This window comes from Branchiostoma belcheri, unplaced genomic scaffold (genome assembly GCF_001625305.1).
Source record: "Branchiostoma belcheri isolate BF01 breed outbred unplaced genomic scaffold, Haploidv18h27 scaffold275, whole genome shotgun sequence".
Lineage (NCBI taxonomy): Eukaryota > Metazoa > Chordata > Leptocardii > Amphioxiformes > Branchiostomatidae > Branchiostoma > Branchiostoma belcheri.
Window position 1 is genome coordinate 62,300 of NW_017803882.1, and position 23,696 is coordinate 85,995.

Below are 23,696 nucleotides of genomic sequence, written 5' to 3' on the forward strand. Positions count from 1 at the left end.
AATTTGCATAATTAATGAGGAAATTCTATAAATCAGCTGCATTCCATGATAGGAAGTTCAAGCTTGTAACATATGTTATTAAGAACGAGAGAAACACAGGCAAATATTGATTATGCAAATGAAGACTTAATTTGCATAATTAATAAGAAAATGTTATAATTGCATAGTGGTAACTGCCTGGAGTTTCATACTTGGGGTGTTTGAAAGTTAAGTGAAGGTGAACATAATTAAACATAACTTATTCAAATAAGGACCACATTTGCATAATTTATGAGAAAATGGCATTCTTTGTTAAGATAAGACTGTCTTTTGGTGGAGAATATGATCAACAGACTGATATAATTCATGCAATTGAGGATCCTATTTGCATAATCTGGGTGATTAGTATATTTCTTATTCATAAAGGCTAACATCATTTGGCGAAGGTATGAGATCGTGGAACTCTAGTTGTGTATGAAATGTTTTATACAACTGCCATGTGCCACACGTGGCTGCGACCTGGAAAAGGGGACAGGAAATGGTGCTTTTCTACCCCAGTCTCGTTGGTCTGTTATGCAAAAGTATGTCTTATGATCAAGAAATAAGTTACTGAAATGGAAAAAGAAATGTGCACTCTAACCAATAAATAGCAGCATATTGTTGGGAAAACTCAAGGATTTGGGAAATTGAAGAACAAAAGTACCAGAGTTCCAGACCCCCTAGGGGCAAAAATCATTTGTGAAAAAGGGAGAAAGAAAGTCTTGGAGATTTCCTTACAGTCATAAGTCTTTATATTATGTAACTCACACTTGCTCCAAACCCCCTATTTCCAAGAGCTTAGGGGGTGACGCGGGTTGAAGGGCATGCGCACAAGTTGCTGGGTGAGAGACCTCAAAATGAAAATGAGCTAAAGAACTTTAAAACCCTTTTTTGGGTGGGATTTTTGTTGAATTCTTGGCATTTTTGTGGTGGGTTGTACAGTGTAGGGTTTTGAGTGAATGTTTTTGCAAAAAAAATGAAGTTTTTCCATGAAATTGCCTTGTTATGGGCTTGTCTGTTGCCATACACCCCTCCTGCCTCCTGCCTTGGTATCGACCTGGAATATGGGGTCAAAGTGCACGAATTCTTATAAACAAGGCTGTACCTCGAGAATAGCCGACCACTTTTTTCCGAAACTTGTTGTAGTTACATATTATTAAATTGGCCAACACGTGAAGGTGAGTTTGTGTGACAAAAACTTCGTAAACTAGAGATATGATGCCCATTTTCATGTCTGATTTAGCATATGTTTTAATGGAGAACCGTTTCACTGCTGTCTCCCCTATAGCGTTTGGGGCTATGTATACATATACGTATACACTTTGTGTCTGATGAAAGAAGAGGCCCTGGAGTAAATTAATTGTCTAATTATGATTATTATATATGATAATTAATAACAATTGTGTGTGTCCAGGTGCGTGCCATGCAGCGTCCCCCTGGTGGTGTGAGGATGGTGATAGAGGCTGTCTGCATCATGAAGAGCATCAAACCTAAGAAGGTCGCCGGGGACCAGCCTGGTAAGAAGGTGGATGACTACTGGGACCCTGGCAAGGCTCTGCTACAGGACCCCGGAAAATTCCTCGAGAGCCTTTTCAAATATGACAAGGTATTGGATTTGATTTGATTTATTGAAATTGCAACTGTTAGAGTGCTATACATGTGGGACACAGGCAGCTGTTGCTGGTGTTGTGTCGCACACATGGAAACGAATACTGGACAAGCAATCCTTGTTTTCACTTGAGTTTAGTGCAGAAAGTCGTGTAAAGTGCCTTTCCCAGAAGCACAAGGTGGCATGTCAGGACTCGAACCCAGGACCTCTTAGTTTCAAGTTGAGCACGCTGCCGTTGCGCCACACGACCCCGCTAAAGCCATATTGAAATCTCAATCTATTTCACAGTCAGCCATATTATTTGCCATTTTGGTCTTTCACTCACTCACTTACTCACTCACTCACTATCCAGTTTGGCATCTGTTGTTTCCCGTCTCCCAAGGGTTTGAAAATGGAATATGATGTTTTCTCTCTGTTGAGGGGCATCATTTTGGCAAAGATGAATAAAAGGACAACAAGAGTGGATAAAACAATGATGTAGCAGGTTACAGAACGGTGATACGGTGGTTTAGCTTCAAGGTCAATGACCTGGACCAGACGTCTGTCACCATGGCAACTGGTGCCGTAGCAGACACCCTGTGGTGTTGAATTACATGATTATGTAGCAAGTGGTAGAAAAGAGATGGAGGGGCTGGTCACAATATATATGAAAGTGCTTGAGTAAGAATAAACAGTGCAGTAGTTTATTGGGCTAGTTACAATTCTATTTCAGCTGTATGCCTACCAATATCACAAAAATTGTTAAATCTCTAAAATTGCATAATGACGACTATTTTGTGTTTGTGTCCCACCTCAGGACAACATTCCAGACAGTAACATCAAGTTGATCCAGCCGTACATTGATAATGAGGAGTTCCAGCCCGCAGCCATTGCCAAAGTCTCCAAAGCCTGTACCTCCATCTGCCAGTGGGTCAGAGCCATGCACAAGTACCACTTTGTGGCCAAGTCTGTGGCACCCAAAAGGGTAAGTACCAGGAGACATGTTGCTTTCTTCTTAAAGCTGCATTGTGTAACATTAGAACGATAGGCATAAAGGGCATTTTCTGGTCATTTCTTTGCAAAGTAAGTTAAATCAACCCTACTCCGTTGCAAATAAAGTGCCATTCAGGAAGTGGAAGTGCTAAAATATGTTACCCTACAAAAAATTTAAAAATTAGAAACACAACTGTCAGCCATTGTTTACATTCTGGTATTTTGTGGTGGTACCACAAACTGAGTGCGATTCGTGCAGGCTATTCAAATGCCAATCATAACATCAGAAATGTGAGATGATTGCACAAATTTGTTGATAAGTGTTAGAAAAACACTTACTAATAGGCATTTGTAGTCAGACTATCACAAATTTTATTTCCAATTTAATTTCTGTTTAAGTCTAAATGATTCAAGCTACACCTAAATATCCAGTGTAAAATAGCCTCATACTTTTATTATACTTTTATTTTTAAACCTTTGTATGTAATTTGTGTATTTTTATATTTGTCCTTCTTTTTATATATGGGCCATTGGTCTGAATCAAAGATTAGATAAAATAAATAGATAAAATATACAAAATAATACAATATACTCATCCTCTCCCCCTTTCCCCCAGGCTGCCCTAGCAGGTGCCCAGGAGGACTTAGCCCGGACCCAGGCCATCCTGGAGAAGGCTAAGGCCCAGCTGGCTGAGGTGGAGGAGGGCATCGCCACGCTCCAGGCTAAGTACGAGGAGTGTGTCGCCAAAGAGGAGGAGCTGGAACAGAAGTGTGACGAGTGTGAACAGAGACTGGTAAGTCTGGTCTTGGTCTTGGTCTTGGAGGTTAAGGTAGCCAACGTCAACTTGCTGAATGATTCTGCTACACTGTAGTATTTGGGCTGTAGAATTTTGGACCATCGCACACCGGGACATGCCCCTACTCTTTTTCGAAAGGTGTGGTGGGATCTTTAACATGCTCGAGGTGTGGCTCTCCTCAAATACGGGACCTCCAGTTTACGTCCAATCCGAGGGACGTCCCTAACCGAAGCTAGGTACTCATTTACACCTGAGTGAAGTGAGGAAATTTGTGTAAAGTGCCTTTCCCAAGGGCACAGGATCGGTGACATGGTGACATGGGAACCCTGGACCTCTAGGTCCCGAGCCTAACGCGCTACCGCTGCACCACAGGACCCCACATAAGTCATGAAAAATCAAGGGAAAAGTCTTAAGGATTGTTTTCTTATTAAAGAAAGCAGCAATGTCATATGTGTTATTGTCGAAGTCGGGATCTGTATTTCTTACTACTAAATAGTAGCTTTGGGATATTTTTTGTAATACCTCCAGTACTTAGATTTTTGTAATACAGTAACTCCTGAGTTCTTGATATGACTTTAGTATTGTATCTCAGAAATGATTATCTTTTTTTTATAGAGCTGGAGTTTTAGTAACTGTTGAAGTTACGCTTCATATTAATGCCTCTAGTTTATAGATTTGAGCAGGTAGAGAAATTATAAAAGTATTATACAAGTAAATTTTCATTTTGCTGTATAATACCTTGTAGATTTGGGAAGACAAGTTGATTAGTGGACCTGCAGATGAAAAAATCATTCAGTACTTTACAACGGTTTCAAATGTTCTAGCAACATCTTGTAATCATCATTTTTTTCTATAGATTCGAGCAGACAAGTTGATTGGCGGGCTGGCAGACGAGAAAATCCGTTGGGCGGAGTCAGTAAAGTACCTGGAGAAGATGGTGGACAACGCCATCGGAGACGTGCTGGCGGCATCGGGCGCAGTCGCTTACCTAGGAGTCTTCACAGTGAGTTCTGATTTCTTATATCTACACCAAGAGAGCACATTGGCAAAATGGCATAATGATTAATATGTAAGGTTAACATCCCGACTGTTGTTTCGAAATGCTATGTCGGAAAAGATGCCGTCTTTAACAGGCAAAATTCTGATGCAACAGTGACCAAATATCCAACAAAAACCACGAAAAAATCAGGATTTTGGCCTTGTCAGTTGATATCTTCCCTGTGAGTTGTAATTTTTTTTCAGATTGAAGATTGTCAAGATCTCTTTGATAGTAAATTGGTTTGGGAACATGTTAGCCCAAAAGTATGAATGAAATTTCTGTGAGGGAATTAGCCTTGTGTATTAATTTCATCAAGGACTTTCAATTTGTTTGTAATACTCAATACTAGAGAAATCCTGCTATCACTTCACTTTGAAACAGTAGTACTGCAAAGTTTCAATCCAATGAAATGAGACTGTAAAAGAAATAAGAAATTTCTAGTGTATTAGAAATTAGACAACAAGAGCATATGTACATTGTTGAAGAGAAGACTAACTGATATGTATGTTCAAACGTTCTTTCACCATTGTCTGTAGATAACGGCAAGCTAAGATTTTACAAGACCGTCAAATCCGAATACTCCATGGAAAAATATCTATACCACAATGAATTCAACGAACGAGCTGCCATGTGTAAGATTAGAATACTAAAAGTAAGTGCGCATCCACTAGAGATAGAAAAAGGCCGCTATAAAAAACTACCTGTGCACGAGAGATTATGTAAATATTGTACAATGAATGCAGTGGAAAATGAAACACATTTTGTTAGCTAGTGTCCTCACTATGAGACCGAAAGAAACAGATTATTTCAGACAGTCACAACAATCTCTCCATCATTTCGTCATTTAGAAGATCACCAAAAAACTGCATTTCTACTAAGATCACAAAACCCACTAATTATGCAGAATGTGGGACTATTCATTATCCACTGCCTTCAAAGAAGAAGTCGAACCCCTTAATAGCTAGAGTAGTAGTAGAAGTAGAGGTTTTTCCAGACAGATTGTTACCTGTCTCCTGTTTCTGTATACTTGACTGTACAAGCAATTAGCCTTCGGGCATGATTTTGCAAAATAAATAAATAAATAAATTATTAAGTTTTCGTCAATCTAGACAAAATTAGTCATGTTTATTTTTGTTTAAGTATGATGAAAGCTCCTTGATTTTCGTTTGTAAACATACCCTTTTTCTTGATTAATTTATATTTCATATTATTTTGATACGTATTATTCTGTTTGTCATTGTACCCGTACTACTTTGTTTATGTTTGAGGATCCATAGAACTTCTTTGTGTTGTTTTGTTATTTTGAAAAAAAAAAGAAAAGAAAAAAGAAATTGCTGTTCTTGGTCCACTTCTTGCTAAATAAAATTGAATGATCAATTATCAAGAACAACATACATTCGGAGGTATGTACCTTAGGATTTAATAGTCACTGATTGAAAGAATTATCTTACTGAACATACATTTTGTACTGCAGAAAGTATGTGCTCTTTCCCCTTTATCTAGATTTCTTTATCACAAGACTCTATTTTCTCATTTAAGTCAAAACAAATAGATTAACAAGACTTGTTTTCCCCTCCAAAGGGTGAATATCGACAAGACCTGCTGAACATCTGGATCGAGGGACTGAAGGAGAACGGAGTGCCTCATTCCCAGGAGCAGTCCCTGACAAGCACACTGGGAGACCCCGTCAAGATCCGCAGCTGGCAGATCGCGGGGCTGCCGCGGGACAACCTGTCCGTGGAGAATGGTATCGTGGTGCAGTTCTTGCGCCGTTGGCCGCTCTTCATCGACCCACAGGGACAGGCTAACAAATGGGTGAAGAACATGGTAAATATCTGGATTATTTTTCTACATAGTTACTGACAATGAAAGGCAAACCCCTTCCCTTTTCTGACATAAAGACTAAGCTTTCTCTCCAACACTGGAATGAATTGAAACTTACCCAAATTTTCGCTGCCTCCTCCAACCTTGTTCTTGGAATGGTTATACTCTTGGAACGTGACATCAGAGACACTTGACCGTAGTAGCGGATCATACGTGCCAGATAACTTCCTTTTTCTTTCTTCCCTCTCTCCCTCTTTCTTCCTTCTTTCTTTTACCAAACTCATTCAGAACACATAGCTTCAAAGCTTTTTGAATTTGTACCTATTTCTGAAACTACTTGTTTCTTGTTTTCAACATGACTGCTATTTTGCAGAGTTGGTACATTGTGTTTTGTATCCTTGGAACATCCATATTACCTGTATTGAAGACACGTGTCCCTGTCCTTGGTACTGAAAACACAGATCCTCATAAGTCTTCTATAATGTCATCTGTAATATCAACATTGAGCATTCCATACTTTTTGCTTGAGGTAATGATCCTTTTCCAATGAATCTGGGTATAATAAAGAGAAACCTCCTGTATCTCTCAGGAAAAGGATAACGGACTTGACGTGTTGAAACTGACGGACCGTGACTTCCTGCGTAGTCTGGAGAACGCGGTGAGGTTCGGTAAACCCTGTCTACTGGAGAATGTGGGAGAGGAGATGGACCCTGCACTGGAACCCATCCTGCTGAAACAGGTAGGAGTCATACCAAAAAACAGTTACTCAAGCAACTGGATATGATTTTGGAAATGATCAGACATTTCAAATAGCATCCACCACCTTTCGTCAGCTAGTGACACTGGTACTCCAACTACTGGTAGGAGTCACTTTCTAAATGTCTGAACCAAACAATTCTTATGCCCTTTACCACTCTTTGAACATAATTTCCTACACTGCAGTCATGACATTTAGAATCTGATATTTGTGTTTAGTTATTTGTTCATTGTTTGTTTGTTTGTTTGCACATAAAAAACAAGACAATTTGTAATACAAATACAGAAAAGATGTCAGAGAAACCAGAAACTTTTTTGATCAGGGTTTTTTTCATTGTTTACAATAATTGTATGATTCCTATGGTCATTAACTGATGATTATTTAACATACATTAAAAATAAAATAAAACAAAAATAACAGAAGTGATCTGACAGAACTATCGGTATTCAAATCTCAATGCTAGTCTCACATTTAGTTTAAACACATTCAGTTATAACAGACAGAATACAACTTTCTAAAATGTAAAATGCACCAGAATTTTCGGCAATATCAAAATTTTATCGAGACACCTACATTGTATTAAATACAAAACTGTATTTTTCTATTAATTTGTACCATACACATAATCATATTTTCCCCACCTTTCTCAGACCTTTAAGCAGTCTGGTAGCACAGTGATTAAGCTGGGAGATGCTGTCATCCCGTATCACGATGACTTCAAGTTCTACATCACCACAAAACTGCCCAACCCTCACTACACACCCGAGGTGTCTGCTAAGGTTACTCTCGTCAACTTCACTCTGTCTCCAAGGTAAGGGCAACAAAAATGTGTTCAATTTACTATCATCATAACCCTCAAGGTATTATCAATTCAATTCAATTTTCAATTCTTTATTTGGATACCAAACATAACAGACAAACATGACATACAATGTTGCCTGAATGGCGTTGATATTTACAAGATAAAATGTCAAAAAATTATATATTTACAACAACTATAAAAACAGTACAGTAGGTGTACAACCCAGATATTTACAAGGTCCATTATCTTGTGCCAGACTCTATCTGTACAGTCCGGTTATAGAGTCTGATTGACTGGTGGAGGAAAGAGTTCTGTAGTCTTTTTGTTCTGGCGGGGGGATAGAGATAGTGTTTTTGTCCCTGAGTGAACAACCGGGCTGATCTATTATTTAACTAGAAAGGTAACATTTGCAAAGCAAATGCATAATGTTTACCTTCATATATGGTCTGATCTGTTTATTCTTACTCAAACACATTCATATTTATGGGCAGACAGGAGTCTAAATCCCTCCTGCTATAAAATTGCAACATGATGTAAACAACACCAGTTACCATGATAACAGACGTCTGGTTCAGGTCAATGACCTTATTGGTTTGGAGAAGAAGAAAAACAGGAAACAGAGCAAAAACAATATGTTTTCCTTTGCTAAATATAAATATTACAGGCTGATTTAATTTATACCTATTGTTACACGCAATCACACTGTTTGCATCATCATTGGTAAATTTAACTGATATATTTGATTTGAACAAAACAACTTTGACATTTGAATGGTTAATCTTGCAATTGATTAGTATAATTTTGTTCTTGCCCTACTGACTAGATCTGCTGTAAGAGAAATTAGATAAATGCAAGATACTAAAATGTACTGACAAGACCTTCTTCTATTCTAACATGTCAACCATACTCTCAGTTACATATTGACTTACCATGCCTTTAAAACATCTTCAAATGAAAAGCAAATTTATCTTAAACTTTACCTCGTTCCCTAGTGGTCTTGAAGACCAGCTGCTCGGCATTGTGGTTGCAGAGGAGCGGCCTGATCTGGAGGAGGCGAAGAATCAGCTGATCGTGTCCAACGCCAAGATGAAGCAGGAACTAAAGGAGATCGAGGACAAGATCTTGTACCGACTGAGCGCCTCGGAGGGAAGCCCTGTAGACGACGTGGATCTTATCAAGACACTGGAGGCCTCCAAGATCAAGTCTGCTGAGATCAAGGTCAGAGGGGTCAAGATTTGGAAGAAGAGTTCATTTCTTTATGTATTCATTATCAAAAGTTCATGTTGTAATGACATTCCAGTTATAAAATTTCAACTGCTGTAAACTAGCAGTAACCTCGCCTTATAAATTCACCCCACATTTCCTAAGGTAACATGAATTATAGGTTTTTAATGTGTGAACTGTCTCTTGTATTGTGTGGGTCATTGGGACACTGTTGTTACTCAGATGTTGCTCTGTCCTTGGTGCTGAAATGGCTTAGAGTTAGTGCTGTGTACATTGTACTGGTACAGTACCTAAAAAATCATCAGTCTATGTATAGGGCCAAAATTGTACTCTGGCAACTTGTTATTTTTTTCATCATTTCTTGTCATTATGAAAATGTTATTGAATATATAAATTGAATTTTTGAAACAATAATTTTATGTTGTAAGTTGTGGATTGAACAATGTTGAAGTCTTGAGTTTTGAAGATTGAGATTATTAGTAGAGCACATTCTTGATGATGTAGTTTTTTTCTCTGTTCCTCCTCAGGCTAAAGTGGTGGTTGCAGAGCAGACAGAGAAGGACATAGATGAGACCAGGTCCCAGTACATCCCTGTAGCCGTGCGCACACAGATCCTCTTCTTCTGTGTCACTGATCTGGTCAGTCAGGCGTCCTGTTTTTATCAGAGTTTACTTTACCTTAAAGAAATTTAAAAATGCTTGATACAGTAGTATGATTTTAGAAGTAAAGACCATGTCGCAGTATCTGTTGTGTTTTCTTATTAATTTCTTATAAATCCCCCCAGGCCAATGTGGACCCCATGTACCAGTACTCCTTGGAGTGGTTCATTTCCATCTTCCTCAACGGCATTGCTAATGCTGAAAGAGCAGGTATACACTTGGAATTATTACCTTTGCAGATTCTAAGAAAAACATTTTTGTTTTTGCTCAGCTTTTTCCTCTTCTCCTTCTCCAAACAAATAAAGTCAATGAACGAGGATGCTCTTAGGCAACCTATTAGTAAGCAATTTCAGCACAGTAAACTGGGCTTTCAAAGTCAATTTTCTAGGAATTTTTTCAGATGTCTTAAGCTGACGCTAATATCAGTCAACAAATAGCAGTGAGGCAAAAATGCAATGCTATTTATTGATGGTGCCAAATATAAAGGAACTCCCCACATAGCTTGTTTTTAGAATCATGGACAGAATTTGTAGCAATTAGACATTTTTCAGATATTGTCCTAAATGTTCTGACATTTCAATGTCATCAGCTTAATCCTGTGTTGTTTCTTGCCCTACAGAAAAGATCGAGCAGCGTATAGAGAACATCAATGAGTACATGACGTTCAGCCTGTACAGTAACGTGTGCCGCTCGCTGTTTGAGAAACACAAGCTCATGTTCGCCTTCCTGCTGGGAGCTCGCATCCTCATGAACGATGGGAAGATCGACATGGTGAGTTATACATCCATGTTTATTACATAACAATACTAATAAGAATGATAATGTCTTTTATGTTTTTGCTCAGACATGTTGTTTTTGCTCAGTTTCTTCTTCTTCTCCAAACACGTAACAGATGTCTGTCAGCATGGTAACTGGTGCTGTAGCAGACACCCTACAGGTGGTGTTGGGTTACATTATGTAGCAAGTTGCAGGCCAAAGCTGAATACTTTTGTTTGGGAGGTACACTTTGTAAAAGGCAGTGGAAGGAGAGGGATGGGCTCTGCTTTCCAATACTGTGGACTAACAACCCACTGCCTCTACGGCCTCAGAAAAAGATACAGAACTACCAATTTGTGTAAAAATTGATGTATGTTTGTTTGTTTGTTTGTTTAACATTTTGTTTGGTAGAAATCTTGATCAGAGTTTCTGTTGACTGGTAGACTTACTAACCATAAGAAAATACACTATGTTTGTACAGGATGAGTGGAGGTACCTCCTGGCTGGTGGAACCATGGTGCCTAAAGAGCTGCCTAACCCTGCCCCTCATTGGCTGTCATCTCGGTCCTGGGGAGACATCCTCACTCTACAGGCACTGGTAAGGCTTCTGCTCAGTCTGATAGTCCACAGACCTTAGTACTGAAAAATTGTTGTACTTTTGTTGTGGTTTGTTTGCACATTTGTCTGAATTCCCCTCTAGGAAATCATGACACTACAAAATATGTCTTCCTTGAACATTTATGACTAACTATACTGCAGAATTGCTTGAACCATGAACACTATGACAACCTTGCTTTCTCCCTTTATACATTTAGTAAAACCAGGGAAAGTTTTATGATTGATAATATTGATAACATTATATTCCCTTGGCAACATTTGTTAAGTACAGTGTTTTCTGGCAATATCTTCTGTCAATCAATGAATTCCTTGCTTAGTATAACCTGAACTGATAATTAAATTAGCATTTCTAATCATAAGTGTCCTTTAGAAATAATTCCAGCTAGGTGGTCAAAGTACTGGAAGATATAAGTAAGACCTTGTATATACTTCAGGAAGACAATTCAGTCACGGGTGAAGATGGGGGGGGGGTCTACTTGAACTCTGGAATGTCCCTTTGCTTCTTAAGTGTGCATGCTTTGTATTAGCTTGCACATGTTATGGCAATGTACAATATAACAGTCATGGATTCTTACAAATGAATTATACATTGTATTATTGGCTTTATTTGGCATTAGCAAGGCCATGAAATATCCCGCACACACTCAAACACACACACATTTTTCAGTTCTTTATAAAGCCCTACCTTGGTACATGAGTTCAAGAAGTCGTCGTTGTAGCCGGTGTAAGACTTGAGCAGGTTGGCCTTGATGCCTCGTGGCGGTTCTACTGTCATCTTGGAGGAGTTCTGAAGGATGGGTACAGGGAACTTGGGGCTGGGCATGGAGGTGAGCCACAGCCGGAAGTCACGGTGGACCTTGTCAGAGTCGATGTTCTCGATGAGCCGCTCGAGTGTGGGCATCCAGCTGGGGGAGAGATGGCAGTTCTGGAAGAACACCCACTTCCCGCGCATCATGGCTTCAGCACGTGGACCCTACAGGGAACAGGGGGATTTCAGATATAGTTTCATACTATGCTATATTCTGTATCATTAAATGCACATTTTTTGGGGGCAAGGGAAGGGCTATTGAATGTATTAAACCATTTATTCCTTACTTGCTTAGTAACTAGGGCTGCAGCTGCATACTAGTACCTAAATGTAAGTACCTGTACCTGAACAATTTGACAAAATAAATATATAAGGTATTACATCAATGAAGTTTAGACATCCAGCCAGGTAGAAAATACAAAATGAATAAGGAAAACTGGATAAATTTTCCGATCATTCAGAATCTGATGTTTCAAATGACGTTTTGCTATCTTTTCTTGATGACTTTGTCAAAAAGAATCACCCCAATTTGCAATCTTTTGGTCTTCATCCAAAAATTACAGTGAGTGAAACTTATTACTTTCATTGTACCAACGCAGATGAATTCTTATGCTAAAATAAGAGAATTTATATCCATTTGCTTGATTTATACAATTCTGAATGAAGAACAAAAGTGTTACCTTTGGACCAATTACCAACATTCAAACTTAACAATGGTTGGCAGAATAGAACTTTTCACTAATTAGACAAAAGCTCCCACCTGTCCCTGTCCCAGAGAGATGGAGTTAAGTTTCTTGGAGAATCTCATCTCCTCAGCAAACTTGTAGAGATCCGCCGCGGGGTCTGTTCCCGTGGACAGGACGAAGATGAGCGGGGTGGTGGGAGACGAGTCCTTGTAGGTCACAGAAAGGTCCGCAGTCTGGGGAAGGAGTGAATGAATGAGTGAATGAATGAATGAATGGATGAATGAATGTTTTACTATTTGGACTTTACAATAGCAACCACTGAGGCTTAATCATTAATTTTGTACTGTAACAGTTTACTGAGATGTTTTGCAAGACAACAGAGCAACAACAGTCTCTTAAACAGGGACAGGGGGCGTCACTACCTCAAACCTGTATATGACTGTCTCTTGTCACGTGATTATCATATCAAGTCCTGTGACAAGAAAACTCCAAGACAAGATCTTAACCAGGTTGAAGAGGAGACAAGAGTGCATCTCGAAAGCTCCCCAGTAGCTGAACTTTTGTTGTGTGTTTTAGTAAATATATGTCAAAACAACACACTAACTAGTCTTTCAAACCGACACACTGAAAACAAAATCATGGTAAATCAATGAATCACTTGTTGAATACGCCAGGTTTTCTCCTTGGTGCTGAAACAGCATTCACAGAGTGTTTTTCTTTAAATTTATCTCAGTTGCACAAACATTTCGCAAGACAAAGTAACATGATGATTGAAACTACCATTAACATCATAATTGTCAGCAAATCTGAGCAAGTTTGCTGCAAAATCTCTTCTAGCTTAAATTTTACTTTGAAATTTTATTTACTGAATGAAAACATGACCTGAAAGACTTAAGGAAGGAATTAATGTATTTCAGCACACTCAACTTATTTTTATGCCACTGCAAAATACAGACAAATGCATGAATGAACAACAGACATACATGTACTCATTTTCACATGAGTTAAGTGAGGAAATTTGTGTCTTTCCCAAAGGCACAAGATCAATGGCATGGCAGGATTCAAACTCAGGACCTACTCCCCAAGCAGATCTTTTCGGTGGCAAAAAGACAGTATCAAATTGGCCAGGCAATATCCAGTCGCCAGAGAAGGTCCGCGGCCACCGACGAGGGTAGCGACAAAAAAAGGTCATACATAAAAAGCTCACGATCATTACCCCACAACCTCTGCTTGGAGAGTAACTGTACCCAACTCCCCTGGCATGTTATCAGTCTATTTGGCAAGTTTCTTCTCTTTCCAGCCGCTACTCTCTCCGTTCGCCATTGCCAATTGCTGCTCGCATATCCCCGTCTTGTCCATGTTTACATGAGCGGATTAACGTGACCACAGTGTTGTCTGTAGCCGCGGAGCCTCAAGTCCTGAAGGAACGCAGGCCTCCGGACCGGTTACAAATCTCCAGTCTACACGACTCGTGACGGACCCCAGACCTTAACAAATTCCCACTCTACAGTCAGGACGGACCCCAGCCCTTAACACCGGGTAACAGATTCCCACTGTACAGTCAGTACAGATCCCAGCCCTTAACACCGGGTAACAGATTCCCACTGTACAGTCAGTACAGATCCCAGCCCTTAACACGGTATAACAAATCCCCACTCTACAGGCACTGCTACAGACTTAACATCCACGCTGGCTCGCATGTGTTAGAACAAGTGGAAGCACCGGATACGCTAGCCTCTACCAGGCTTCAGGAGGCGGCTGGGAAGAGGCCAAATAGAGAGATAGCATGCCAGGGGAGTTGGTCGGTGGAGAGAACAGTTTGCCGCTCCCGGGCTAGAACTTTCGCACTTAAAATTATCACGAGGTCTTTGGGGTTCCTTTCGATCTATTTCTGGAACATAGGACCAGCGTGAGCCCGTCTGCACGCTCTATTTGCCGGGGAGCCGGGGTTAGGTGGTCTCCGCCCCCCACTTCAGACCTGTCACCGCCTGGGCGTGAAGCTGTCAGATCTAAGCCATGATACCGCCGGGACAGGAGGCTCAGGCGTGGGGAAGCGGGAACGGGGGGGGGGTAGTATCGAGAACCATGCCTATTAGGATATGTTACGTTATGTTCTACATTAGGTCTTATTCAACACATATTTTACTTCTTTGTTATTTCTGTACTTTGCCATACATTGTACCATATGCAATTTTGCAATAACGTTCTATCTATCTAACTATCTATCTATCTATCCATCTATCTAATTCTATGTCTGAATGGGTAAGGGTTAGGATCAGGCACGTTTCTAGATAGTCTCTATTGTACCCAGTACCGTGCCTATCTAGTTCTATGCCTGAATGGGTTTGGGTTAGGATCTGTGAGGCACAGTTCTGGATAGTCTCTATTGTACCCAGAACCGTGCCTGTCTAGTTCTATGCCTGAATGGGATAGGGTTAGGATCAGGCACGGTTCTGGATAGTCTCCGCACATCCAAGAACGTAGTTTTGCCCCAGGTTCTGGATACGCGTGCGTAAGACTATCCAGAACCGTGTCAGGACATGGTTCTGGATACGGAAACATGGTCCTGGATATGACATGGCCCACTGGACGTCTTGCCGACCTGCGTTTCCTAAGCTGACCATTGAATAGTCTTGTGGGTCAAGATCCCGTTCCCAGCCATCAGAAAGTTTCGTAAAGTCATTATACAAATGTTTTCCTTGGCCCTACATTGCATTGTTTTCATTCTTGACCATTAGACAATCTTTTGTAGCATTTCTAATCATAAGTGTCCTTTAGAAATAATTCCAGCTAGGTGGTCAAAGTACTGGAAGATATAAGTAAGACCTTGTATATACTTCAGGAAGACAATTCAGTCACGGGTGAAGATGGGGGGGGGTCTACTTGAACTCTGGAATGTCCCTTTGCTTCTTAAGTGTGCATGCTTTGTTCTTGAGAAGGATTTGAGACTATATAGAGGTGATCTAAGATCTGATACCGTTTATCTAATGTCTTGATTGCATGTCTTTCGGCCTTCAGACAGACTTAAGACGGTCTATTTAAAGGTGATATTGTCAGATCTCAGACCTTTTTAAGGTACAGCGGTCTACTTCAGTGGTTCAAATCTTGTCCAGTAACCAAAAAGACCAGTGAAAAGCTCGGCACATATGTTAAGGTGAGTTCTGCTTTTGGATCACGTGGTACAGGGTTCGAATCTCGCCCAACCCAGAGACAAGCTCAGCGAAGAGTTTGGGGCGTATGTTCGGGTGAGGTCTGATTTTGGATGGTGTGGTAAGAGGTTCGAATCTCATCCAACCATGAAGACAGGCTGAGGAGCTAAGGTAAGAGCAGAAGCTTCACTGTCAGGTAAGGAGGGACAGGGAAATGACAGCAGTTCTGTAATGTTCTACATTTTCTGTTCTGCAGTGTGCAGTTCTGTACACTAGTGTGAGTGGACAGAGGAGACTGAGAGTTCACAACCTCTCGCTGAACTGCTGCAGCACCATGGCTACAGTTCTGTAATGTTCTACACTAATGTTCTGTTCTGCAGTGTGCAGTTCTGTACACCAGTGTGAGCGGACAGAGGAGACTGAGAGTTCACAACCTCTCGCTGAACTGCTGCAGCACCATGGCCGACCTCTACAAGAGCTGTGAGATGGACGCCATCATGAACATTCTGTCCAAACAAGGTCGGTTTCCATGGCAACATGTTGTCATGGCAACAGTTTTGATAAAGGAGGGAAGCCCAAAGTTTTTGTGAAAACTTTTGTTCGTAGAAATTGCGTGATGATATCAGCGGTAACAAAATTGTTTAGAGTTAAAATTTTTGATCCATACAAAGAAATTCTCTCACCAAGAATTGTTTAGAGTTAAAACTTTTGTTTGTAGTTAAAACTTTTGATCCAACACAAAGAAGTTCTCTTACCTAGGGCTTTTGACCAGTCACTCTGGTCTTCCTCAGTAGACTGGCCCAGTGAGGCTTGTCACATGGCTTCTTTGAAGTGTGACGTCAACACTGGGTAATACTATCTGGTAGACGATTTGGTAACAAAATTGTGTTGACAGTTTTATATATCAGGAGCTGTTTTCTTGCTTTAAACTATAAAAACTTGTAAAATTTATGAGTGTGTTTCTCCCTCCCCCTGTAGCTGTGAGATCTGTGGTGAACTCCACTCCCAAAGCCATCCGTGAGCAGCTGATGGCTCAGTGTGCCAACATCCTGGCTACGTACAGGAAAACCTGTGCCAGCCCCTCATCCGCAGGACAGGTCGGTCTGTGTGTGTGTCTGTGTTTGTATGTCTGTGTGTGTGATGGTGTACATGCGTGTGTGTGTGAGAGAGAAGTCTACCTTAGGGTTAGGGTGGGTGCTGAAATTGTCTGTCCCCTCCCCCCAGTTAATCCTGCCCGAGTGCATGAAGCTGCTGCCCCTGTACATGAACTGTGTGCTGAAGGGTTAGGGTTAGGGTTAGGGTAAGAGGGTTTAAGTTAAAGGTTTCTCTCCTATGTTCCTTAGTTGATCCTGCCAGAGTGCATGAAGCTGCTGCCCCTGTACGTGAACTGTGTGCTGAAGAGTGACGCGCTGCAGGGAGGGGCCAAGACGTCGACAGACGACCGCGCCTGGCTCATGCACCTCCTCAGCTCCATGGACATCTCATCATCCGGGGCGTTCTTCTACCCCAGGTTACTCCCCCTGGTGAGTACACTCAGAACTGCAGGAACAGTTATGTTGATGAAGGTTAGACACCTAGGTAATGAGATACTGAGAAAACAATTACTCAAGCAGATAACGGTCAGACGTTTCAGGTGGCAACCACTACCTTTTGTCACTGACTGACATTGACTCTGTAAGTTTGTAGTCTGTTTTCGCATAGCCACAGGGACTTACCACCACTATGACACTTTCCCTGCCATTTTCGTGTACCTCCAAGTGCAGAGCTGACGACAGGATGAAAGAAAAAACAACTTAGACAGATTTTGGCAATGTCTTAAAGGCATGTCCTGTCATTTCAGAATCATACAATCTATTCAAAAAGGGAAAATAACACACACTGAAACCCCAAGGTCTCCACCTTAGATATTTTGTACATGTAAGAAACCCAAACCTAACTAACATCCGTCCCTCCTGCAGCACAACCTGAGCCCAGACAAAGACGACGTTCCCACAGCGATCAGGTGTTCGATCGAGCGACTGAAGGATAACGGAGTTTACCTGTTGGAAAACGGAGTCTCCATGTTCATGTGGATCGGGATGAACGTCGACACCGAGTGGATACAGAGCGTCTTCGGCGTGCAGTCGGTCGCACAGATCGACATCGACTCCGTAAGTAACTCTGCTTTACATAATTTCGCCCTCCCTCTCTAGTGTTGCACAATCTCTCAATGTTAATGCCTGATTGGCCCTCCTCCCTGAGAGCTTGTGGCCACATACCTCTAATTGAAACTCAAACAGCTCAGAAAAAACTTAGTTAGCACCTTCAACGTTCAATACGTCGCTTAGATCAACATTGACTCGGCAGAGTTCAGAGCTTTACACAATTTCGCACAGTCAAGGCTTGATTGGGCCTCCTGCCTGAGAGCTTTTTGCCATGCAACTCTAAGTCTAACTGGAACTCAAATGGCAGAGTTAACTTACAGTTAGCAACTTTGTCGTACACAAATTGACATTGACTCCATATCTCTCACTGTCAGGGGCTGATTGGGCCTCTTCTTCAGACTATGTTTTAGATTTAAAAAATGAAACCACCACGAACATTTCAAACTTTACAGTAACATTTTATGTGTTGGTGCACTCTCTCATCACCACCTACCATTGTGTGTCTGTGTGTTTGTGTTTCTGTGTGTTTGTGTTTCTGTGTGTTTGTGTGTCCTCACATCTTTGCCTCCTCCTCCCCCCTTGCCTGAATGGACCAGCCCACATTACTGGACAAGGAAGTAAGTCGTCTGTTTTCCTGCCTTTCCGACTTCCTTGTGTCTTTAAGACATCATTCTTCTCCGAATTCACCACCTTAACATCATCTGTATGTCCTGGCATTTTCTTGCTTCCCTGTACAACTTGAAAGTCCACCAAAGTTTAGATCCGTCCATTGTGTTATCTTGATATGGAAAGGTTGAAAAAGATTTGTAGTTTGGCTCCAATACCCTTATGTTTATCATGACAAGTATTTCATGGTGAACCCAAAACATTTTTTGTGCACCGAGTTAAGAATTAGTACAATAACTTAAGAAAGAAAATTTACTGGAATTGTATCATTGAAAATTTGACTTGTTTGTTTGCCACTTTGTTTATGATTTTCATCCTTGTTGTTCCCAGGGCACCCTGCTAAGCCTGGACAACCCCCTGTCTGCCCGCGTGCGGAACCTGGTGCAACACATCCGCAGCCAGAGGAGCAGGTTTATGAAGGTCAGTAGGGTCACGACCTTGGTGAAGGTCAGTAGAGGTCATGACCTTGGTGAAGGTCAGTAGAGGGCATGACCTTGGTGAAGGTCAGTTGGGGTCATGGCCTTGGTTAGTTAAGCCCGGATATGTATGTTTGTATGTATGTAAGCCAATTGGATGTTTGTAGTTGACAATTTTGTGATGTTTGTTTATTTGTTTGTTTGTTATTTTACCCAGCTGACGATTGTGAGACAGCGGGACAAGTTGGAGCCGTGGTTCCAGCACTTTCTGGTGGAGGACAAGGGTCTGTATGGGGGGGCATCATACGTGGACTTCCTCTGCCACATGCACAAGGAGATCAGAAACCTCCTCAGCTGAGGGCCGACTTAGGAACGATCTCAAGACTCTGTGTACATTTCTTCATCCTAAAGTCGCCCTGCCTACGTCTGACCATGTCAACTTGGAGAATAACAGAACAGAGCTTTGACATAACAGGTTACAGTGTTACAGTATAAAAAGAGTTGGAAAATTCCAGGTCATTATTAGTTCTTTACTTGTGGTAAGTTGTCTTTGGGCTATTAGCAGTGTCTTCCTTCATATGAAAGGAGCAATTTTGGGGAGGGGGCTGGAATTTGGGCAAATACAATAAATATTTGGGCAAACAGACAATATGCAATATGTGCTGCAGCAACCATGAAACTGAGTTAATGTGGCCAACATTTAAAACTAGATCCCTAATATAACCCGGACTAACTATCTCAAACCACAGAGCCACTGTGTAACTAGTTTTGCTCTAAAACTCTAAAAACGAACGAAAACAAACCTCTATGATTAGTCCCGGCCGCCATCTTGAAAAGAATGACCTCCCGCTGACCTTTGGGTCTCTCACCGCAGTTCGCGGCTCCACGGTATCTCGAAGCAGATGTTACGGTGACGGCGCAATTTTAACGTCAAATGGATCCAAATGTTATTTTACAGCAAGATGACCTGAAATTTGGCATAGAGGTAGAGTGGGCAATTATTAACCCCAAATTTTGTTATGTTCACCTTAGGCCACACCAATTTAATTTCTTGGTTAATGGATTTTTCTAGAAAAATAATGGAGCGGGCGGGCGAAAAAAAATAAAGATAAAAACAGGCCTAGGCATCCTATTATGGCCCAAAATGGTACCATAGGAGCCATGAAGTCAACACACCAGGCTGGTTCAAAATTTAAACAACGAATTTTGAACTTTTAATGATACCACTGCATTGAAAGATGTAATAACTGTAACAACTAGGGAGAAAAGGACTGTTTTCAACTGTTCAGGGCAAAATATGAGCATTTTGCAGTTGAGTCTGGATTTTCATTTTTATTTGCAAATCAGAAAAAAATTAAGCGGCGAATCTGTTAACCAAGAAATTAAAATGGTGTGGCCTTAATGCACAGCTGTAGTTTTCACAATGTAGCCTTTAGAATATGTGCGCCTTTTTTTCTATATCGTAATTAGGGTTTAAAAGATGAATGTTTTATAATAAATGATGCGAACACACTCAGTCACTTGCAGTCGCTTCCTTTATTTCTCATACAAAAGTGTGCTGATGTCACACTTCAAAGAAGCCACGTGACAAGCCTGACACTGGGTCAGTCTACTGAGGAAGACCAGAGTGACTGGTTGAAAGCTCTAGGTGAGAGAATTTCTTTGTGTTGGATCTCAAGTTTTTAACTTTAAATATGTTATAAACCGTTTTTAGTGATTTTGCCACGAAGGGACACTACTTTTTATTAAGAAGCATCACTGAACATACGTCGGTGAAGGTAATAAGAAATGCCAAAAAGCAGTTACTCCAGCGCCTGGGTGTGATTTTGGAAATGTCAGACGTTTCAGGTAGCGTTCACTACCTTTCGTCAGTAATTTGCCTCGTCCTTTTTCATCCATGCTTTTCTCCTGTGTGGGTTTTCATATGTTTGGATAAGTCAGACCTGTAAGCTGTCCTGTATCCACACTTGACTTGTCACACATGTAGGGTTTGTTGCCACTGTGCTTAGTTAGATGAATGTCCAGACTACATTTCTGAGCTGCAGAAAAGTCACACTGGTCACACTTGTAGGGTTTTTCTCCTGTGTGGATTCTCATGTGTTTGGACAAGGTAGACCTTACAGCTGCCCTGTACCCACACTTGTCACACATGTAGGGTTTTTCTCCAGTGTGTTTTGTGAGATGTTCGTCAAAACTGGACTTCTTTGCTGTAGAATAGTCACAGTGATCACATTTGTAGGGTTTTTCTATAGCATGGGTTTTCACATGATGGGACAAGTTACATTTGTTAGCTGCCCTGTACCCACATTCCCCACACATGTAGGGTTTCTCTCCGGTGTGAGTTGTTCGATGTCTTGCCAAATTGACTTTCTGTGCTGCAGAATAGTCACACTGATCACACTTGTAGGGTTTTTCTCCTGTATGGGTTCTCATATGTTGGGATAGGAATGACTTGTTAACTGTCCTGTATCCACACTCCTCACACATGTAGGGTTTGTCTCCAGTGTGGTTTCTTATATGGTTTTTCAAGTACTGTTTCTCTGCTGCAGAATAGTCACACTGGTCACACTTGTAGGGCTTTTCTCCTGTATGGGTTCTCATATGTGAAGATAAGCTGGACCTGTCAGCTGTCCTGTACCCACATTCCCCACACATGTAGGGTTTCTCACCAGTGTGTTTTTTCATATGTGTGTCCAAATTGGATTTCCATGCTGCAGAAAAGTCACACTGGTCACACTTGTAGGGTTTTTCTCCTGTGTGGGTTCTCATATGTTGGGATAGGTATGACTTGTGAACTGTCCTGAACCCACACTCCCCACACATGTAGGGTTTGTCTCCTGTGTGGCCTCTTAGATGCTTGTCCAAGTACTGTTTCCGTGCTGCAGAATAGTCACACTGGTCACATTTATAGGGTTTTTCTCCTGTGTGGGTTTTCATATGTTGGGTTAAGGTACATCTGTAAGCAGTCCTGTACCCACACTCCCCACACATGTAGGGTTTCTCACCAGTGTGTTTTCTCATATGTGTGTCCAAACCAGATTTCCGTGCTGTAGAATAGTCGCACTGGTCACACTTGTAGGGTTTTTCTCCTGTGCAGTAGTTTTCTTGCCCTGTGTGGATAATCATATGTGCTGACAGGGCGGACTTACAAATATCCCTGTACCCACATACCCCACACATGTAGCATTTCTCACCAGGGACGTTTGTTAGATCAAGAATGACACATGTTGGTGTAATTGTAACGTTCTTGGTTAGATTTTGGTCTGATGCATTTTCACCAGGTTTTTCTCCTGTATGGGTCCTCATATGTCCGGATAAGTGAGACCTGTCAGCTGTCCTGTACCCACACTCTCCACACATGTAGGGTTTGTCACTGGTGTGTGTTGCTAGATGTGCTGGTGCATTTTCCCCAGGATTTTCTCCTGTGTGGTTGTTCAGAGTAAAGCAAGACTCGGGAGTTGTCCTAAAACTGCTCTCCTCACTCTCCGAGGGTTTGTCTCCAGTTTTGTCCATCTCTGGGTGGAAATAAATGAAAGGCAATAAGAACATTTCATGACTCAAAAATCTCAACCAAAAAACTTGAAGCCCTTTCATGTATAACAGTTTGAAAAAAAAGTACTGTTTGAAAAGAAAACTTGGCAATGGCCAATTCGATACTGTCTTTTGCGACCACCGAAACATCTGCTTTGAGATTAACCAACATGGCCCTAGCTACCCTGGGTGCCAGCCAAGTTTACGGGACGCTAGCCGTTTCTTTCGGCAGCCAGAAGCTTAAAGCCCTTCGCCCGCAGACCTAATTAAACAAGTAAAATCTAAGATTTTATACCTCCGGGCTTTTTATTGTATATTCTTATATGTTGTTTGTTATGAATAGTTGATGGTGTTAAATTTAATCTGTTAGGACACCCCTCTGTGCGAAAGGTCATACAAGTGGACCCGACCAAGAATACTTCAAACACACCAAAGGTCAACGGTCGTGACCACTTTCACGCTCAAAGGGGTGTTCTGGGGCTACCAAAAGGCACCATTTTCCCATCCGAAAACACATATAACAAAAAAAATAAAAGAATACAATAAAAACAAAAGAACGTCGTGCATCATCTACAGCCCAATAGCAAAACATATACCGAGTCCCAAAAGAATCCGTCCACTCAAACGCGAGAAACGACTGCGAACGTGAAAATCTAAATCTCTCACAAAGCCCTTCCGCGGAAGGATATCTCCTCCCCCGGAGGCAATTACCACTGAGATACTTTGTGCCCAGTGTGCTATGGTAGTTATGCTATGGGTCTGGCACCCTGGCTACGTTTTAGTGAGTGAGACCAAAACAAACCAGTCCCTAATATAACTCGGACTAATTATCTAAAACCACAGAGCTGCTGTGTTTCTAGTTTTGCTCTAAATCTCTAAGAATGAACGAAAACAAACCGCTATGATCAGTCCCGGCGGCCATCTTGAAAAGGATGACCTCCCGCTGACCTTTTGTGTCTCTCACCGCTCTAATCTCCAAGCAGATGTTAGGGTGACAGTCCAGTTTTTATTACTCTGCAGGCAGAGGTTGGGTTTGGGGTCTTTCAAGGCTTTTTTATCGGGGTTTGTTTTTTGCACTGGGTTTTTTCATCCCAACCCAGCCCTAAAAACCCAAACCTCTGCTTGGAGAGTATTTTTTGTCAAATCAAGGAGTTTTCATCTGTTTCAGGCGTATTTTTAGTATGACAATTAACCTCATTCTCATATTCATGCCGATTTTATT

The 23,696-nt window shown here is 41.3% G+C and overlaps 3 protein-coding genes across 9 annotated transcripts in view; 1 reads left to right on the forward strand and 2 right to left on the reverse strand.

Moving 5' to 3' along the window:
- LOC109472430 (dynein heavy chain 1, axonemal-like) overlaps positions 1-20,459 on the forward strand; it is a 67,318-nt gene extending 46,859 nt beyond the window's left edge. For 2 of the 4 annotated variants that reach the window (XM_019772198.1, XM_019772199.1), the window contains exons 36-53: positions 1,433-1,624; positions 2,424-2,591; positions 3,216-3,392; positions 4,252-4,398; positions 6,016-6,261; positions 6,848-6,997; positions 7,666-7,826; positions 8,810-9,035; positions 9,569-9,679; positions 9,826-9,910; positions 10,320-10,471; positions 10,938-11,054; positions 16,098-16,236; positions 16,696-16,814; positions 17,061-17,240; positions 17,676-17,867; positions 18,858-18,947; positions 19,161-20,459. In XM_019772198.1, the coding sequence (XP_019627757.1) occupies positions 1,433-1,624; positions 2,424-2,591; positions 3,216-3,392; positions 4,252-4,398; positions 6,016-6,261; positions 6,848-6,997; positions 7,666-7,826; positions 8,810-9,035; positions 9,569-9,679; positions 9,826-9,910; positions 10,320-10,471; positions 10,938-11,054; positions 16,098-16,236; positions 16,696-16,814; positions 17,061-17,240; positions 17,676-17,867; positions 18,858-18,947; positions 19,161-19,301 (2,793 nt within the window). In that variant the 3' untranslated portion in view covers positions 19,302-20,459. The other 2 variants (XM_019772200.1, XM_019772201.1) reach the window with 2 other exon arrangements.
- On the reverse strand, positions 8,945-19,777 carry LOC109472433 (dynein heavy chain 1, axonemal-like). Of its 3 annotated transcripts, none has more exons than XM_019772214.1 (4): positions 19,747-19,777; positions 12,643-12,801; positions 11,760-12,047; positions 8,945-9,021 (listed from the first exon to the last, which is right to left on the reverse strand). In XM_019772214.1, the coding sequence occupies exons 2-4, from the start codon at positions 12,688-12,690 to the stop codon at positions 9,016-9,018; spliced, it is 342 nt and encodes a 113-aa protein (XP_019627773.1). In that variant the 5' UTR covers positions 12,691-12,801; positions 19,747-19,777; the 3' UTR covers positions 8,945-9,015. The 3 variants fall into 3 exon arrangements, with proteins under 3 accessions (XP_019627773.1, XP_019627770.1, XP_019627771.1); XM_019772211.1 differs by lacking the exon at positions 8,945-9,021 and adding an exon at positions 11,000-11,095; XM_019772212.1 differs by lacking the exons at positions 8,945-9,021; positions 19,747-19,777 and adding exons at positions 11,000-11,095; positions 16,473-16,497.
- A 58-nt stretch (positions 20,460-20,517) lies between the features above and the next one.
- Positions 20,518-23,696, reverse strand: part of LOC109472432 (gastrula zinc finger protein XlCGF57.1-like) — a 4,420-nt gene continuing 1,241 nt past the window's right edge. The window contains exon 3 of one of the 2 annotated variants that reach the window (XM_019772210.1): positions 20,518-21,899. In XM_019772210.1, coding sequence (XP_019627769.1) covers positions 20,864-21,899 — 1,036 coding nt within the window. In that variant the 3' untranslated portion in view covers positions 20,518-20,863. Of the gene's footprint in view, positions 22,459-23,696 lie in introns of both variants that reach the window. The other variant, XM_019772209.1, reaches the window with a different exon arrangement.